Below are 16481 nucleotides of genomic sequence, written 5' to 3' on the forward strand. Positions count from 1 at the left end.
AACTCGAAACATGACCCTTACACTTACAGGAACAGGCTACATGCTACAAGGCTACAAGCTACAGGCTACATGCTACAAGGCTACACCTCCTCAGGATTGTTTTACAGTGAACATTAACAATTCTATTAAAATTAAACCCACTAAATAATATACGTAAGTAATCTCTCACACACACACACACACACGCACACGCACGCTGAGGGACCCGTCTCCCTCTGCTCCCTCCTTTTATAGAGCGATTTTAAATTAACAGCTGGTGCCACTCCATAAAAAAATGAACCTGGAGGATTCATTTCAATTAAAACAGAAAAAAATGGCTTAATTCATTTAGAGGGAGATGAACTCTGGAAATGAGGCTGGCCTCGCCACCTGTGAGGCAACGCACACAGAAAAACAACTTCATCCCATAACAAAGTCATTTATTCTGAGAGAGCCATTCAAAAACATGAGATCTTTTCCAAAGATGAATTCATAATTTTAAGAGCCATGTTCAACTACCTTGTTTCTAATAATGGTGATATAAAATCAGGCGATCTGGTCTGAGGAGCATCAGGGTCAGTTTTATCCTCCTTCATGTTTCTGTGTGTCTGTCTGATGTTGCAGTTTGAAGCCAACCAACATGAGCAGCTCAGGCTCATCACCCTCAGGTTAAACTACATCCTCAGCATCTCTCAGCTCAGCGCTGCTGCAGGTTGTGGGAAGTGCTTGCTTCCTCTGTATTTTGGAATATTTACTTTGTTGGTTTCTCTGTGCAGTTGTTTGAAGAATCCAGCCTCCCACATCTGTTGCTATCCAGAATGCTGTGTGGTGCATATTAAAGGCCGATCATGACTATGGGTCATGGGTGTATTAGCCTGTGCATTCCCTCTCGTCTAATCTGCATAGGTGGGCGTCTGCTTTCAGCTGGAAGACTTTATATTGTTTGTGTTGCATCTCAGCATATATGTTTGCACACAGCAGGATAATCTACGGCCTCATGCGCTGCCGCGGCGCTAAGCTCTGCATCACTCTCACAATTAGCCTCCCACTTGGTGCCGTCTCCACTTCTGTCCAACTCTTGTGTGGAGCATTAATCTGCGTTGGACACCTACGCCGCCGATTATTAAAACGTCACATCACATTTGGCGTTTTCACCAGGACCGACAATGCTTTGAGGGGTTACAGACGGAACGACAGCTGCACATTTGACTGAAAGGAGGAGAATCAGCAAGGAAACAAACACGTAGAGTAACACAAAGACAGTCACGCGTTCACTGTCAGGCAGGCGCTGCTGTTCAACAAGGAGTAAAATGATGAAGTCAAGGCACACACACACCAGATGCCTGGAACCTTTCCTGGCCTTGTAACACCCTGGCAAGTTCCAGGCGTTTGTGTGGAAGCTGTTACGATTCATCCTTTTCACCCTGCGCCTCTGGCAGGACACCTGCCACAGGTCCATCTGGAGCCAACACAAACACACGCACACGCACGCACATACAGTACTGTACACACACATACAGTACTGTGCACACACATACAGTACTGTACACACACATACAGTACTGTGCACACACACACAGTACCACACAAACACACACACACACACACACACACACACACACACACACACACACACACACACACACACACACACACACACACACACACACACACACACACACACACACACACACACACACACACACACAGAGCTTAGGAGTTAAGGGACAAATGGAGGCTACATTTTTACAAAAACAAGCATTTACGTAGTTTTATTCTTTGATCTGCTATTTTAATTAGGTGCAGTAAAGTTTCAATAAACCAGCACGACGCAAAGCTTTCTCTGGTTAAAGTCAAACAGCGACGAAGACGCTCATCATTGGAACAACGTAACGTTCAACAGACATTATACACAACTGGTCCTGTTGAATTATCACATCGTTCCATAGGCGACTTGACTGAAACTGAAGAGAACTAAAACTGTTTTACGTTTGCAGTAAAATCCTGATAAAATGTGGAACAAACACACAAAGCATCACATGAAGGGACTGAGCACTGGTATTATTGTTTCCCTTTTGTCCAGACTTCATGCTGTGTTACTTCATGTCATTTTTTTCTGTGTTGCCCAAAATGACACAAACAGTCATTAAAATATGTGAAAATAACATTTAACCCAGCTTCCCTCTTGACTAATTGCACTGTAATAACTGTCGTTGGATGAGAGGCGCTCCCTGCTGAGACGCGTTTTAGACCTGGTGCAGCACGGCTGAGGTTCAAACCAGAACCGCTGCAGCAGAAGCAGGAGGCCTGCTGCTAATTGTGTGTTTATGCTCCACACAGAAACACAATGTGATGCAAATGTGTGTGCACGTAACAAACAGGGTGAGACTTGAGGATGAGAAACCAACAGGAAGGCAACGAGTCAGAAGGCTTCATGCAGCAGTAACTGAAGCAGTTTGCCTGGTGTCATGTTTATGAGCCTTAAGTCCTGCACAGGACACCATGAGCTCAGCCTCCGCCAGCCTCCGTCAGCCTCCATCAACCACCCTCAGCCTCCGTCAGCCTCCGTCAACCACCCTCAGCCTCCATCAGCCTCCGTCAACCACCCTCAGCCTCCATCAACCACCCTCAGCCTCCGTCAGCCTCCGTCAACCACCCTCAGCCTCCGTCAACCACCCTCAGCCTCCGTCAGCCTCTGTCAGCCTCCGTCAACCACCCTCAGCCTCCATCAGCCTCCGTCAACCACCCTCAGCCTCCGCCAGCCTCCGTCAGTTTCCATCAACCACCCTCAGCCTCCGTCAGCCTCCGTCAACCACCCTCAGCCTTAAAAATAAAAAAATAATAATAAATAGGATTAACACTTGATAATACAAGATCTTTGACAACTTTCAATAAGTTTGGAACAAACATGACATGAGACATGAGAAGTAAAACTGACTTTTTAAACCCCAAGGCCTGTTTTCTGGGATGCATGCAAAGTATATTCTGCAACCATAAGGGCTATTTGAATGCACGGAGGACATTTAGAGGACATGTAGAGGACATTTGTGAGATGTAACATGAGATGTAAAAATTAGTGTATGCATTGCTAGTGAAAACTTTAGAACTTGAAAAACAAAACATAAGAAAAAATTACAGCTTTGCCTGGAAAAAATGCACCTACTGTATAGACTGTAAATGTAGTGGGCTGCTATGCAAGGTCCCGGGAAGCTAGTGTGAAATGTCTTACTTAAGGACACTTAAGGGGACTTGGAGCCCCGGTGGGTTTGAAGCTGTGCCTTCTGCTTTCCAGGCCAAAGCTCTACCAATAGAGCTACCACACTACGAAGCTACCAATCTGATAATATCTCAGTAAATTGAGGCCTAAAGAAAAGTAAGGTAAGGTAAAGTAACTCCGAACCTTTGTTTTAACATCATCTCAACAAAGGGATAATTTATTTATTAGCAGGATTGAGCTCACTTGTGCCTTTCTGTCAATAAAACCCTTTAGAACTTGGAAGGGCAGCAATGTTTAGATTGATTGGTTTATTGTCCAGAAAGTAGTTTAAACAGAAAATCTTATTGTTGGGCGTAAAAATCACAGAGAGACACTGTTGAGTCAGATAGCCTCCCTGGATGGCATAACATTAGCTTCAGATTCTACTGTGAGGAACCTTGGTGTCATCTTTGACCAGGATCTCTCTTTTACATCATACATTAAACAAATCTCCAAACAAATCTTAAAGACCTCATAGTTCCTTATGCTCCCAGCAGAACGCTTCGTTCTCAGAGCGCTGGGCTACTTGTGGTTCCTAGAGTCTTTGAATCTAGAACAGGGGGCAGAGCTTTTAGCTCCAAGCTCCTCTCCTCTGGAACCAGCTCCCTCTTTGAGAAGCTGACACACTCTCCACCTTTAAGATCAGGCTTCAAACCTTCCTTTTTGATAAAGCTTATAGTTAGAGATGGACATAGACTGCTGGGGGACTTCATTCATACACTGAGCTCCTCTGTTTCCTTCTACCTCCTCTGTCCAATAACCTCCCATTATTGTTTTATGTTCAACTAACCTGAGAAGAGGACAAGCTGGAAGTTTGTGCTCTGTAGTGGGTCGATCGCTTGACGTCTTTAATCATCCAGCCATCACGTCACATATTCTCTTTTTAATGAAGAAGAGAGAAGAAGAGAGGTTCATGATGATCCATTGACTCGAGTCCAAAATATCTGAAGATGTTTAATAGGGTTTGTGGGTTCAAAGCGGAGTTGACTGGTGACAAACGCTGCAGAGTCAGAGTTCCATGTGATTCACGGCGTCTGACCCGAGTCCTGCGTTACTCACTCAGTCATAAACTGGTTTGGTTTCCCATCGTGATGTCTCACCTCCAGCTTCTCCTCCTCTCTACACTTCCCTCCTGCCGTCTGTACGGGTTCAGCGTCTTCTCGTGACTCCACCGCTGATTCCTCCACGTCCACGTTCACATCTCCAGCGTTCTCTTTGCCTTTAGCTCAGATTTCCACTCCATCTCCCATTTTCAATTTCCCTTTCTTCCCTCCTCTGCCTCGTCTTCCTCACCACCATATCGTGACTTATCCGCCCCTTTCGCTCCATTTCCTCTCTTCCATCCTCTTCCAATTTCAGCACCTCACTTCTGCCTCCCTCTTTTTCCTTTGCCACATTCCCGATTCTCTACAAATGAATAAGTAATCTGCTTCCAGTTTTCATCCACTGGCTTCTCTACTGAACCACACTTAAGAAGCCAGATGTAAACACACACACCTTCAGAAAACAAAGAATCTTCCTTCAGCACATTTTTTTGCACGAGTAATGAAGGAAGGGTTTTAGAAGGTTACTGCCCTGCAGATACAGACTTTAAATATAGAAAATAGACAATTAGAACAAGCAACCATCACAACTTTGTCATTACTTTAAGTAACAACACAGACACTGAGTGCTTCGCTCAGCAGAGTCACAGCAAAGCTGAGAGCAATGAACTGAGACTGTGACACAACTTACATGGACAAATAGACAAAGACAGATAGAAGTAAAAGAAGTAAAATCAAAGCCTGTATCAGTCCGTAGAATCAGGCCCAGGTCCGAAGCAGCTAAACTCACCAACAGGAAAGAGTCCATGCAGTCGCTAGCAGCAACCGCAGAGGTTCACACCTTCACACACTGATCTGAGCTCTGTACATGTTACATATACAGTATATTATACATATATTTTAGACTTAAAAGGTTGAAACAGCACTTCATAAAGGTCTGTACTCATGTAACAGAAGAGAACAGAGCAAACGCCTTCATGGCATCCACATGCCTGAACACGGCACACTATGCTAGCAAGCAACGAGCCGCAGGTGAGTGAGTGGGCGGAGTCCTGCAAGCAGGTGGGAGGAGCCTGACAAGGAACCTGACGAGGAGGTGAAGAAGTGGCCCAAACTGGACAAAAGGTTCACAGTGTGAACCTGTTCTTCTTTCTACATTTTCTTTTTCTGCATTTTATTGTATTGAAACGGTAAAAACCCAGTTTGTCCCTCGTGCCCGCTGGATTCTGGCTGTGACTCTGCTTCTAGACAGAAACCTTTCCAAAAACCCTTACACATTTATTTCTCTTTCTCCTCAAAGTAAACTATTCTTTTAAGTTTTGTCTTTTTCGCATGAAAGTGGAATCCATCATGTCTAAATTATTCAGCAGCCCGAGCGTCAGTGCTGCTTAAGTGTAGAGCTTTTTAGGCACATTTACATAGAAAGGGTAAAAATAGGGAGTAGAGACTGGAGGAGGTACAAGTAAAACACACGACGGCCAACTGTAGAAGACCTCCAATAACAATCAGACGTGAGTAGATGGAGAAAAGCAGCAACAGTTAGAGTGCAACAAGTAGAGAATGTGAGAAGTGGGAGGAAGAGTGCAGAGAACGAGTGTCCTGAAGCTGCTATGAGGAAGGATGAGGAGAAACCAGCCTCCTCTTTCCTCCTGCTGGTTTATCACCAGTTCATCTCTCCATTATATCCTCTCAACTTGCTCTATTATCTCCACCTTTTTCTGATTTGGTTTCTTCACGTCTGCTTCATTGCTGAGGACGACTTTCCGTCTTCATAGTTTTTATGTGGACCTTCGCTTGTGACCTCTCCATACGTGAAGCTGCTCCCTCCAACCTCCAGTTCTCATCTGCTCGATCCGTCTCCAGCTCCAACCCCCCCTCTCTCCTCGTCTCAGTAACTCGAGTCTAACTGAGGCGAACCCAAACTCTGTCTGTGTTCTGGCTCAGTAGTTTCACACACATCTTTCTTCTCAGTCTCTATTAAATCACTGCTCTCAGTTTCACCAACTCAACACTTCATGACCCCAGTTAATTCAAGGAGAGAAAACTAAAGCAAGCTGTTTCACAAGCCTGTGGACATTGAGAACAGCAGCTCCTCTTGACATTAGTGTTTGTGACATTTATTAAACCGTGACGCTGTTTGTCTGTTTGTCTGTTTGTCTGTTTGTCTGTTTGTCTGTTTGTCCAAGAGAGAAAAAAGAGAGGAAGTGTAGCGGCTGCAGGTTTGAATCCCAAACGCATGCATCCGGTCGGCGGCCGGTGAACAGGTCGAGCTTTTAGTGTCAACACTGGTGACGTGTGAACTCTTTCGTGAAATGTTTTTTCCTTTTTGTGATTTCTCGCCGTCGCTTTATTTCATCCTCCTGCTGGTTTCTCTAATCTTTAGAATAATTCCTCCGTCTGTCCGACCCTTTGTTCACTCCCTTCCCTTCTCGCGCCGCTCACCTCGTCTGCTCCTAAAGGCCCTCGTTTCTTTACCACCGCGTGTCATTCTGGTTCACAGGTTTCACTGACAGGCTGATGCTTTTGCTGACAACCAGTCCACACAAGTGCTTCACCCAAACACGCAGCCTCCTCTGTTTCCAGCTTCAGTCGACCTACGCTTCACCTCGCTTCACAGGCCAGTCCAGCTGCAATTACCTCTAAACTCTCTGGTCCGGTCCAGACGTACAGGCTGGAGGAATGTGAGAACGTGTGTCACACCACAGTGTCATCGCATGCATCCACACTGGTCTGATAAGAACCGGAAACTCACAGAACACACGAGTCAAAGCTCAAGAGTGAATGTGTGAAGCTGCAGTTTGGAACTGACAGAGACGGTTGTTGTTTGATAGAAACTCTTTTAAGCTGCAGCTAAAGTGTGTCCAGGTCAGAAGACCTGACAACAGAACGGTAATAAAACAAGCCACACGATCCTGAGCCCAGGAATCCACAGGATCTGTGAGCAACAAATGAATCAAAACACAAAGACTCCTAACCACGAGACAGAGGATGAAGAAAACAAGCTGCATCACAGAGAGTTGCTCATCTGCCTGATGGATGAAGTTATGGCGTCTAACACAGACTGCAGGTCTCTGTGCAGGACGTGGATAAAGCTATAGGTGTGTGTGTGTGTGTGTGTGTGTGTGTGTGTGTGCACGTTTTGCATGCCTGCATTCAGACGCTCCTGACTTCCTCTTCTCGTGGTTAATGAGGCGCAAAGACGAATGTTGCTGCTGCTGAAAAGCTTCCAGGAAAATGACGATCATCACGATGATGGTAGGGATTAGTGTGTGTGTGTGTGTGTGTGTGTGTGTGTGTGTGTGTGTGTGTGTGTGTGTGTGTGTGTGTGTGTGTGTGAGATCAATGGCTCAGCCCATCACAACCACCACGCTCCATCATCTAATCAGCTCCAGGCCTCTGATTGGGCTCCACGTGTCCTTGTGCTTCAGTAATGCAGAGGAAATTGAATTATTCCATGAATTGATGAGAGTGAAGCTCTGTGTAATTAATGGCTCTCAATGAACAAATATGAAACTGGTTGGAGTCTTTATTCCAATCCAGTATTTAATTAAAAACACAGAACATAACCTCATTCATCAGACCTGCGTTTTACATTTGTGTGGGAACCATGTTTAATGGTTGCAGCAGCATGAGTCATGACTCAGCAGGTACAGACTCTGAGATCAGCTCAGGTGAGTTTGATTCTCTGCACGTACATGTATCAGGGGCGCCGCTGGGGGGCTTTGGGGCCCACAGAGACCATCTTTATTAATAATAACATTATTAGGAGTAATCTATCATATCATTACTGGTCAGCTTTGATCTGTCTCCACTGAGCCAGTCTGACGGTGGGTTTACTGGTTGTGAGTGTTAATACAGCAAAGCAAAACCGAAGCAGAAGCCTATACCCCAGAGAAATGCTGTGTTAGTTTAGGTTTATGCAACATTACCAGCATCATACATGACTGAACCTGTCGGGTTCTGTTCCACTTTGGAGCCATTGGTTCAACAAACCACAACAATGGAACGGATCAAACTGAATCAAATTCACCAAGTCTGCTATTTGTTCTGTACGTTGTTTGTTTGCTTTGTGTTCGAGGGCTAATCATGGTTTTGTTGGCTTCATAGCTGGGATCCAACAAACACAGATCGCATCGCTACAGTCTCACTCATGAGCATCTGTGGGTTTATGATGCCATCTAGTGCAAACTCTGTGCAATGACTGTTTTCCAGTGTGCCGAGGAAACAGCAGCAGAGCTGAAGGTGTAGCAGTAGGACCTTCACCCGCTGCCGCCGCCGCCACCGCTGGGTGTCTGCATCATTGGGGTCACTGGTTGACAGCATCTGCACTGGGACACATGCACCTTAGGCTGCAGAGCATTCCAATCCCAGTAGCACTGATTCCAGGTTAAAAACAAAGGTCTGAAACAAGGGCAGCGCATCTGTGGCCTGATCCAAGCCTCCGGTGGCTGAGTGTGTGGGTGTAGCTCAGTACAACTACTCTACAGTGGTTGAACTTCATAGACTGAATTCATGTGGAGTGATCTGTAGCGAGGAGTGATCCTCGAGTTTGTCCAGTCAGTCAACATGAAGCAGAGGGATTTCACATGATCAGACTAGAGGCCAGTCAAACCTGCTTGGAGGAGGCGGTGCTGTGCTCAGATTAGACTCCAGTCTGTAGGTAGATAAAAAACAGGAACACCCATTGTCTGTAGAGAGCAGCAGGTCTTTATTGGTTTGGTAAACTAGATTCAGAGGAAAGAGCAACCCTTGAGCTTCTAACGTGACCCCAACATTCAGGTTAAGCTGCCGTCCCGTTCCCAGCGTCTGCCACCACCCAGCAGCTGCTACAAGATTAGCAACATTCTGTTCAGGAATAAAAACCCCTAAAGACCCAAAGAGTTACCCATACAATCATGTGGATAAAAGTTCCTCCAGCTTTACAGGACTGACCAATAAAAACTCTTAAAACTAAATGGCCACATACTAATAACAGCCGTAAGAACCGTGTTCCTGTGTAATGTTAGCGGTTGTGGCTGGAGACTAATGGCTCAACATAATGGAAGCAGCAGCTAATTGAGTAGCTGCTCCATTGGTCACTGTTATACTGTAAGCTGTTGGTAGCTTTACTACAGCGGGAGACGCTGTCATCACTGAAACATTTGTCTAGAGGGAACTAAGTGACCTTATGCTTTAACTTATCATTTGTTACTTTCGGTTTTCCTAAATCAGTTTTTCTTTCATTCTCTTTTATTTTTCTTAGTGATGGTCTGAAGCACTTCTGCATTTTGTGAATCATGAGTAAAAAAACAATTGAAACAAAGTGTGACTTAATGACATGATACTTGAGAAGTCCCGTGTGTTTTACAGTCCATCAGTCAAAGTAATAGTTCTGTACAAAGACAGAATCTGTGCCTCTGTAGACGGGACAGAAGTTGTAGATGAGAGCTCTGTCCTCGTCGGTGGGGCTGGGGAAGCGGTGGTGGCTCTTCATGGCTGAGGCACAGACAGGACGGTTAGAGCTCATCGTCAACAACGATTGAGATGAGTGGAACAAAGCAGCACATTACCTTCTGAGACGAAGAAGCTGGCCGTGGAGAAGCAGACCCTCACAGCAGTGGTGGAGTGAACCATCCCCGGTTTGTCGATCCACTCAAAGGGGCTTTTCTCTGGATGCCACTGTACGGCGTAAAATGGGTACCGGTAGGCTGGGAGGCGGAAACAATCAGTGAGTCAGTATCAGTCAGTACGTACGGTAAAAACATTATAGACACAGAGACGCAGGCGTGGGTGGACGTTTAGAGGACAGAGGTTTTAGCAGTACACAAAACAAAGGGGTGTCACGTACAGAGACTAAGCTGAGCAGCAGCAGACTCAGGCCAAACTCGGCTCAGACTAAGGTCAGACTCAAGTCAGACTTAAGTCAGACTCGGCTTAGACTCAGCTCAGAATCAGCTCAGATTCCGCTCAGACTGAGGCCAAACTCGACTCAGGCTCAGGCCAGACTTGGCTCAAGTCAGTCTCAAGTCAGATTCAAGTCAGTATCAAGTCAGACTCAGCTCAGACTCAGGCCAAACTCGGCTCAGACTCAGGCCAGACTTGGCTCAAGTCAGACTCAAGTCAGACTCAAGTCAGGCTCAAGTCAGACTCAGCTCAGACTCAGCTCAAACTCGGAACCGTGGCTACAGTACCTTCCATGGTGGAGATGAATTCTTTCTTCCCGTCAGTGTTAGTGGAAAGCACCTTGTAAAACCTCTTCAGCTTGGCATTCCGGCTGTAGTTCTGTTCACAAACAGACAACACAAACCAATGGACTGGGTTTGAATTTAAAGTCCTGTTGTCCAACTAAGGTCACAATAACACCCTTTAATCTGCCTCCATCAACTAATCCTGGACGCTCCACATTGGAGTCCTTGCCCTTAAGGAAAGTGGACGCACTGTACCTGAGTGGACAGACTCCACTTGTGGAAGTTGGAAGTAATGTTTTCTTCAGCAAGACTCTGAAGCAGGTCTTTGGGAAAACTCCGGAACAGCCGACTGGACTGGGCCGCTAGAAACAAAGGATGGAAATTAGAGGAGAGGAAATTCAAATAAATGTGTGCTGTGACATTAACAACTTAGTTGAGAGCAGAGTCAGGGCACGACCGAAGCTGCACCTGGAGTCAGAGTGAGAGGCAGAGCCACGGCCCTGGTGTCGGTGAGGGTGAGCAGGTTCTTGTTGCAGGTGAGGACCGACAGCTGCTGGAAGCCCTGGCAGGTTCCCCACACGGGGAAGTAGTCCCCAGCATCGTTGGCCTGCAGGGGACGAGGCGCCGTGAGGGAGAAGCAGGTTAATGTTGGAACCGCGGGGGCACATTCTCACCCCAGACATCTTACCTTCAGAGCTAAGTTGTAAAAGATCCTGGCGGCTCGAGTGAACTCTGATGTTTGGATATCGACGTCTCCTCCCGGAAGCAGCAACCTGAGAAGAGTCCATGTTCCACATCACATGTTCAAGGAAGACACCAACAAACTACAGTAAATACACAAATCAATAACTGTGTTTATTACACTAAATGAACTGTACTAAATGAAACTGTGTCACTGTTTAATCATCTCTAATTTTACTTATTTTAGACTTGTGATAATTATCACTACAACAAAGACTCATAGTAAAGCAACAGAATGGTATCAGTTTGTTCAACTCACCCGTTTATGGAGGAGAATATTTTGGCATATTCTTCTTCTGTCCGATTGATTCTGGTGAAAACACATCAAATAAAAATTAAAAAGCATCAACACATACTTTACGTAGGCCAGTTTTCACAAAGGTTAGAGCATTGAACATATTTATGTCATTTAACTACTAATAAATACCACAGTGTTTAGAAATGTTGACCTCAGACGGCTTAACTCCGCCCACATGAGGCACCGTCACCAACAACGCTGTGACTCACACTGTGATCAGGGTCTGATGGACTGTGGAACTAGGAAACATTGTTCTTTAGAATTATTCTAGAAGGATTTTCATTAGTAAAATCCCCCAAATTTGTAAAAAGACAAATAAACAGTAAAGTTATATTTCAGGAACTGTTGAGTAAAATGTTTTAAGAATAAGAATAATTAGGAAGTAACAAAAGCAAAATTACAACTAAAGTTCAAACTCTGCTTTCATAAAGCATCAAATTTGAAATAAATTCATGTTGTCATTAGTAAAATCCCAATAAATGTGTACAAAGGAAAGAAAATTGCATAAATACACTTATTTTGAAATAAATTCATCTAGTTTAAAACTTCTGTTAAATCAATGTTTCAACAATGACATCTCATCATGGTTTGGCTCCGCCGACATTAGGCACCGTGACCGACAACGCTGTGACTCACACTCGGATCATAGTCTGACAGATGAAATGAAGGCGTGAAATGTTGTTCTTTACAGTTATTCCAGAAGAAATAGTAACAAACAGTAATCGTATGAATGTTTCAATGTTAAAAACTAACTAACATCAAAAAGTCACAGTAGCAAAGAAGAAACCGTAAAAATGTACTTTCACAGTCAAGAAAGTTTTCACAAGTTTGTTTTTTTGTTTGTTTTTGTTTGATAAATGTTAAATCAATATTTCAACAATGACTTCTCATCATGGTTCGGCTCCGCCCACATTAGGCACCGTGACTGACAACGCTGTGACTCACACTGGGATCAGAGTCTGACAGACATGACACATGAAATGAAGGCATGAAATGTCGTTCTTTAGAATTATTCCAGAAGGATTCTCAATAGCAGAATCCCACTAAATGTGTACAATAACAAATGAAACAACCTAAAAATATTAATGCTTTTGATTTGTACAACAGTAATTATATAAATGTTAAAATGTTAAAAAAACTAACATCAAAAAGTCACAGTATCAAAAAAGAAACAGTAAAAATGTACTTTCACAGTCAAGAAAGTTTTTCACAAGTTTGTTGTTTTGTTTGTTTAAAATAAATGTTAAATCTGTTTCTACACTGACTTCTCATCATGACTTGGCTCCGCCCACATGAGGCACCGCGACCAACAACACTGTGACTCACACTGGGATCAGGGTCCAACAGGTGGAGCACTCAGGAATGTTGTCTCTTAAGAAATTTTCAAGGAGGAGTCCATATGTTGGAATCCCACAAAATATGTGTAAAGACTAAATACCAAAATAATACAAATGAATGTCAACATGCTGTGTTTTAAAACATTAACATTCTTCTCTAACGTCACAGAGTTGGTGCTAGCTCCACCCACAGGAGGCTTCATCACCAATGAGACTGTGGCTCAAATGTTTGACAGTGTCTTAATAGGATCCTGGAGCGATTCCTATTCACGGAATTCTGTAAATATGTAAAGAACAAACGCCTACAGCTGATTCAACAAAGCTAAAGCTCCCTCGCGCATCTCCTCCTGGGGAGTTTGATTCTCAGGTCACGCCTTACGTCCGACCTGGAGGACGACGGGTGGAAGGACGTCTACGTCTGGACAACTCCGTCTCCAACTACTCTGACAAACAAAGAGGCATGAGGACAGAAAAGCAGACAAACACAGGAGGAACAATCTGAGCTCGCACCTGATGGGAACGACTCTGGCCCCGGCCGCCTCCAGGTACTTGACATAGGAGGCAGCGATGTAGGACGAGCCACGAGCAAACTGATCTCCTGGGAGGTTCTCCTGCGCCAACACACCTGGAAAAGAAAACAGATAAAATGAAAGTAAATACAAGATCAGAAACCCATTAAAACCAAATTAACTTAAAAACATACTGTGGTTTCTTCTGTTTACTCAGTTACAGTCAGACAGTCACTAAACTAGGAAACGCCTGTTTAACGTGCGACCATGTGCTGGAGGGTTATTTGTTCAGTGACCTGCTGGTAGCTCAGGAGGTTAGCCACCAGCGTTAGCCTGGGGGCCTGGGTGTGTCTACTCTACCCCAGCTCACTGCCGCCCAGGAACGGGTTAAACCCAGAGAAACCAATGTCCCTCTGGGGGACAAATAACCTCTTCCTTTTTAGCCAGTCATAAGCTGGATGACACCGTGACACAGTGTTCAAACAGTGAGACCAGTGTGACCTCTGACCTCTGCTGCACCCAGTGTCTAAACGCCTTCCAGTCATGTGTACAAAGCACAACGTAAAGGAGACCATGAATGATGTCATGGTCATGGTTTCGTACCAGTGATTAGTGCAGATTTGCTCAACAAAACAAAACAGATCCCGAACAAACAGACACTCACCGTGTCCTTAGATGATGTAAGAATGAAGGGTAATTCTATCAACAGCAGAATCTACTTCACTCAAATGAAAACTCTAATAAAAAGCTTAATGGTGTCTCCTGTTTAATGAGAACCACACTGATCATGTCAAGTCATGGTCTTGTTTTCCAGAAGCTCCCACAATGATTAGTTAGTCAACAAAACAAAACGTTCTGTGAAGGAGCAAAAGTTCCTATCAGGTCGAGAACAGCAGGTTCCTCCTCGGGCCGTGACCCAAAAGGCCTGATTCTACATGTCTCCTACTCGCCGTCGTGATGAGCCTGAACACAGCGCTTCAAACCAAAGTAACGACCCCATGACCCGCTGACAAACACAGCCAGGATGGACGGACCGGTTCTGACCCGTCGAGTCGGGTCCTGGTTTTCAGAAGCTCATCAGAACAAGAGCCTGTGCCAAATCCCTCAACAAATATCAGGTTGTGATCACCAGGTTCAGGCAGTAAATCCTCCCATCACCTGTCCCAAACTGCAGTCCTTCTGGTTCCGCCACAAACGGATCTGCGAGAGTCATCATGAGGCCTCATGATGTAAGAATAAATCACAATAAAAATCCAACACACACCTTGTCTGTGGTTGTCAATGAGTTTCTTAACACAAACGCTGAGTCATGCTCTTGGTCTTTATTCCCTTAGTCCTCCTTTATGCTGTGATCTCTGCGTGGCAAACAGTTTCAGGGTTTTTTTGTCAATAAAAATGAAAAACGAATGTTAATGTGGGACATTTTGTATTTGGAGAAATTGATTAAAAACTTGATAAAAACTGACCAGTCACGGTTTTTAAACACGTCCTTAAGTTGCAGTTTAATAACGTACAAGCGTTTGAACCAGATTTGAGTTACGCACACAATCAGTGATGAGGAAAACCGGCATCACAGTAAACAGTGAAGCCCAGACTCACATCAGCAGCTGTTCTTTCGTCTTTAACACACGCATATGGACGGAACACGCTGACGTCACAGACAGGCTGCAGGTGGACTGATCGGAGGTCAGTGAGTCTGCGGATCCTCCGCAGGACGCAGCGCGGGCATTTTAGAGATGCGCTCCGTGCACGCGCACGCACGCGGACCACAGAGCGCTCACACCTTTTCTGGAACATTCTGGAGAATTACATAAGAGCCGTAATAATCCCACACGCGGCGCAGCCACGGACACAAAGGGCGGATTCTCACCGATGATCGGTCGCTGGTTGAGCTGCTGGATCCTCGCCGCCGCGCACGGACGCGGACCGCAGCACGGACAGACGAGCAGCGCGGCAGCCGGCACGAACGACCCCATGTGGGAAAGAGACGGGAACCTGCGTCCACCAAAGAGCGGCGGCGGAGCGGCGGCGGAGCGGCGGCTGACTGCGGCGGCGGATGCTGGGACAGTGCGCGCGGACCGCGTCAGCGGAGGAGCTCCGCCTCCGACGCGTCTGCGGCTGCGGCGCCTTCACCGCCCACGGATCCGCCTCCTCTCCAGGTGCGGCGCAGGTGGAGTCAGACTCCACCTCAGCGCACGACGAGTCCTGTAAAGAAGCGTGGAGCGGCTGTGGCTGCAGCCGCGCCGGGTCCCATCCGCTCGCTCCACGCGCCTCTTCCTCCGCGGCTGGAGGCGTCCGTGGCTTCACGTGTTGAAGCGCGGAGTAACGTTTCTGCCCCATTCAGACGCAGCAGAAACAGTGAACACCTGTGAAAGCGGCGGGATGACGTCACCAGCCGCCAGTTCAGACTCAGTTCTCTGGAGGTGAAGTTGTGATGACGGGACTCTATGTTGCACTGATTCATTTTACCTGATGTACATGAATAAATCATCATAAAATGAATTAAACACAGTGACTTGTTTTTTTATTTCCTACCAGAAAAATGCCAGAACTCAGAACCATCCTCTGCTCAGAGGCTGTGGTTAAAACGGCTTCGTGTTCTGTCTCTAACACTTGGGGGCAGTAGAGTGAAACTGAATCAGTGTTTGGACACTAAACGTGTAACGCAAACAGACAAACACACACAGAGTCAAACCACGGTGTAAACTGCACACAACGCGTCGCTATTGTCTCAACAACAAGTCAGGTGCTTCACACGTTTGTTTGACTTCATGTTCTGTGATTCTCGTGTCTTTGTTTCAGTCTAAGCCAGAATCTGTTCCAGCAGACGTTACGACACGGATCTCGACACATCGTTTCCATCCGCGCGTCGGAACCGCATCATCTGAAACCCACACCTTGCTGCTTGTTGTGCAGCGACTACTGTGAGTTTAACCCTCGAGCTCCCAAACGTCAGAGCATCAGTGCAGCACTGATGAAGAACGAAACAACCGTGGATTAAAAAGCATCAACACACACGCCGGCCGCTGAAGTGTTCACAACCCACTGTCACAGTTTTCACAAAGGTTAAAACATTCAACATGTTCATGTCATTAACTACTAATAAACACCAGTGTTTAGAACCTTGACCTCAGACGGCACGAGGCACCGT

The 16481-nt window shown here is 45.7% G+C and overlaps 1 protein-coding gene and 1 long non-coding RNA gene across 2 annotated transcripts; both read right to left on the minus strand.

Moving 5' to 3' along the window:
- Positions 1 to 8962: 8962 nt before the first annotated feature.
- On the minus strand, positions 8963 to 15734 carry zgc:171566. Its single transcript, XM_029151794.3, has 9 exons — positions 15201 to 15734; positions 13332 to 13446; positions 11446 to 11496; positions 11134 to 11218; positions 10914 to 11052; positions 10701 to 10807; positions 10449 to 10539; positions 9828 to 9965; positions 8963 to 9753 (listed from the first exon to the last, which is right to left on the minus strand). The coding sequence occupies exons 1-9, from the start codon at positions 15304 to 15306 to the stop codon at positions 9632 to 9634; spliced, it is 954 nt and encodes a 317-aa protein (XP_029007627.1). The 5' UTR covers positions 15307 to 15734; the 3' UTR covers positions 8963 to 9631.
- LOC129604154 (uncharacterized) lies at positions 14638 to 15194 on the minus strand. The gene is made up of 2 exons (XR_008694817.1): positions 14930 to 15194; positions 14638 to 14685 (listed from the first exon to the last, which is right to left on the minus strand). It is a non-coding gene; the product is annotated as an uncharacterized LOC129604154 (long non-coding RNA).
- Positions 15735 to 16481: the final 747 nt, after the last annotated feature.

This window comes from Betta splendens, chromosome 5 (assembly GCF_900634795.4).
Source record: "Betta splendens chromosome 5, fBetSpl5.4, whole genome shotgun sequence".
NCBI classification, from domain to species: Eukaryota; Metazoa; Chordata; class Actinopteri; order Anabantiformes; family Osphronemidae; genus Betta; species Betta splendens.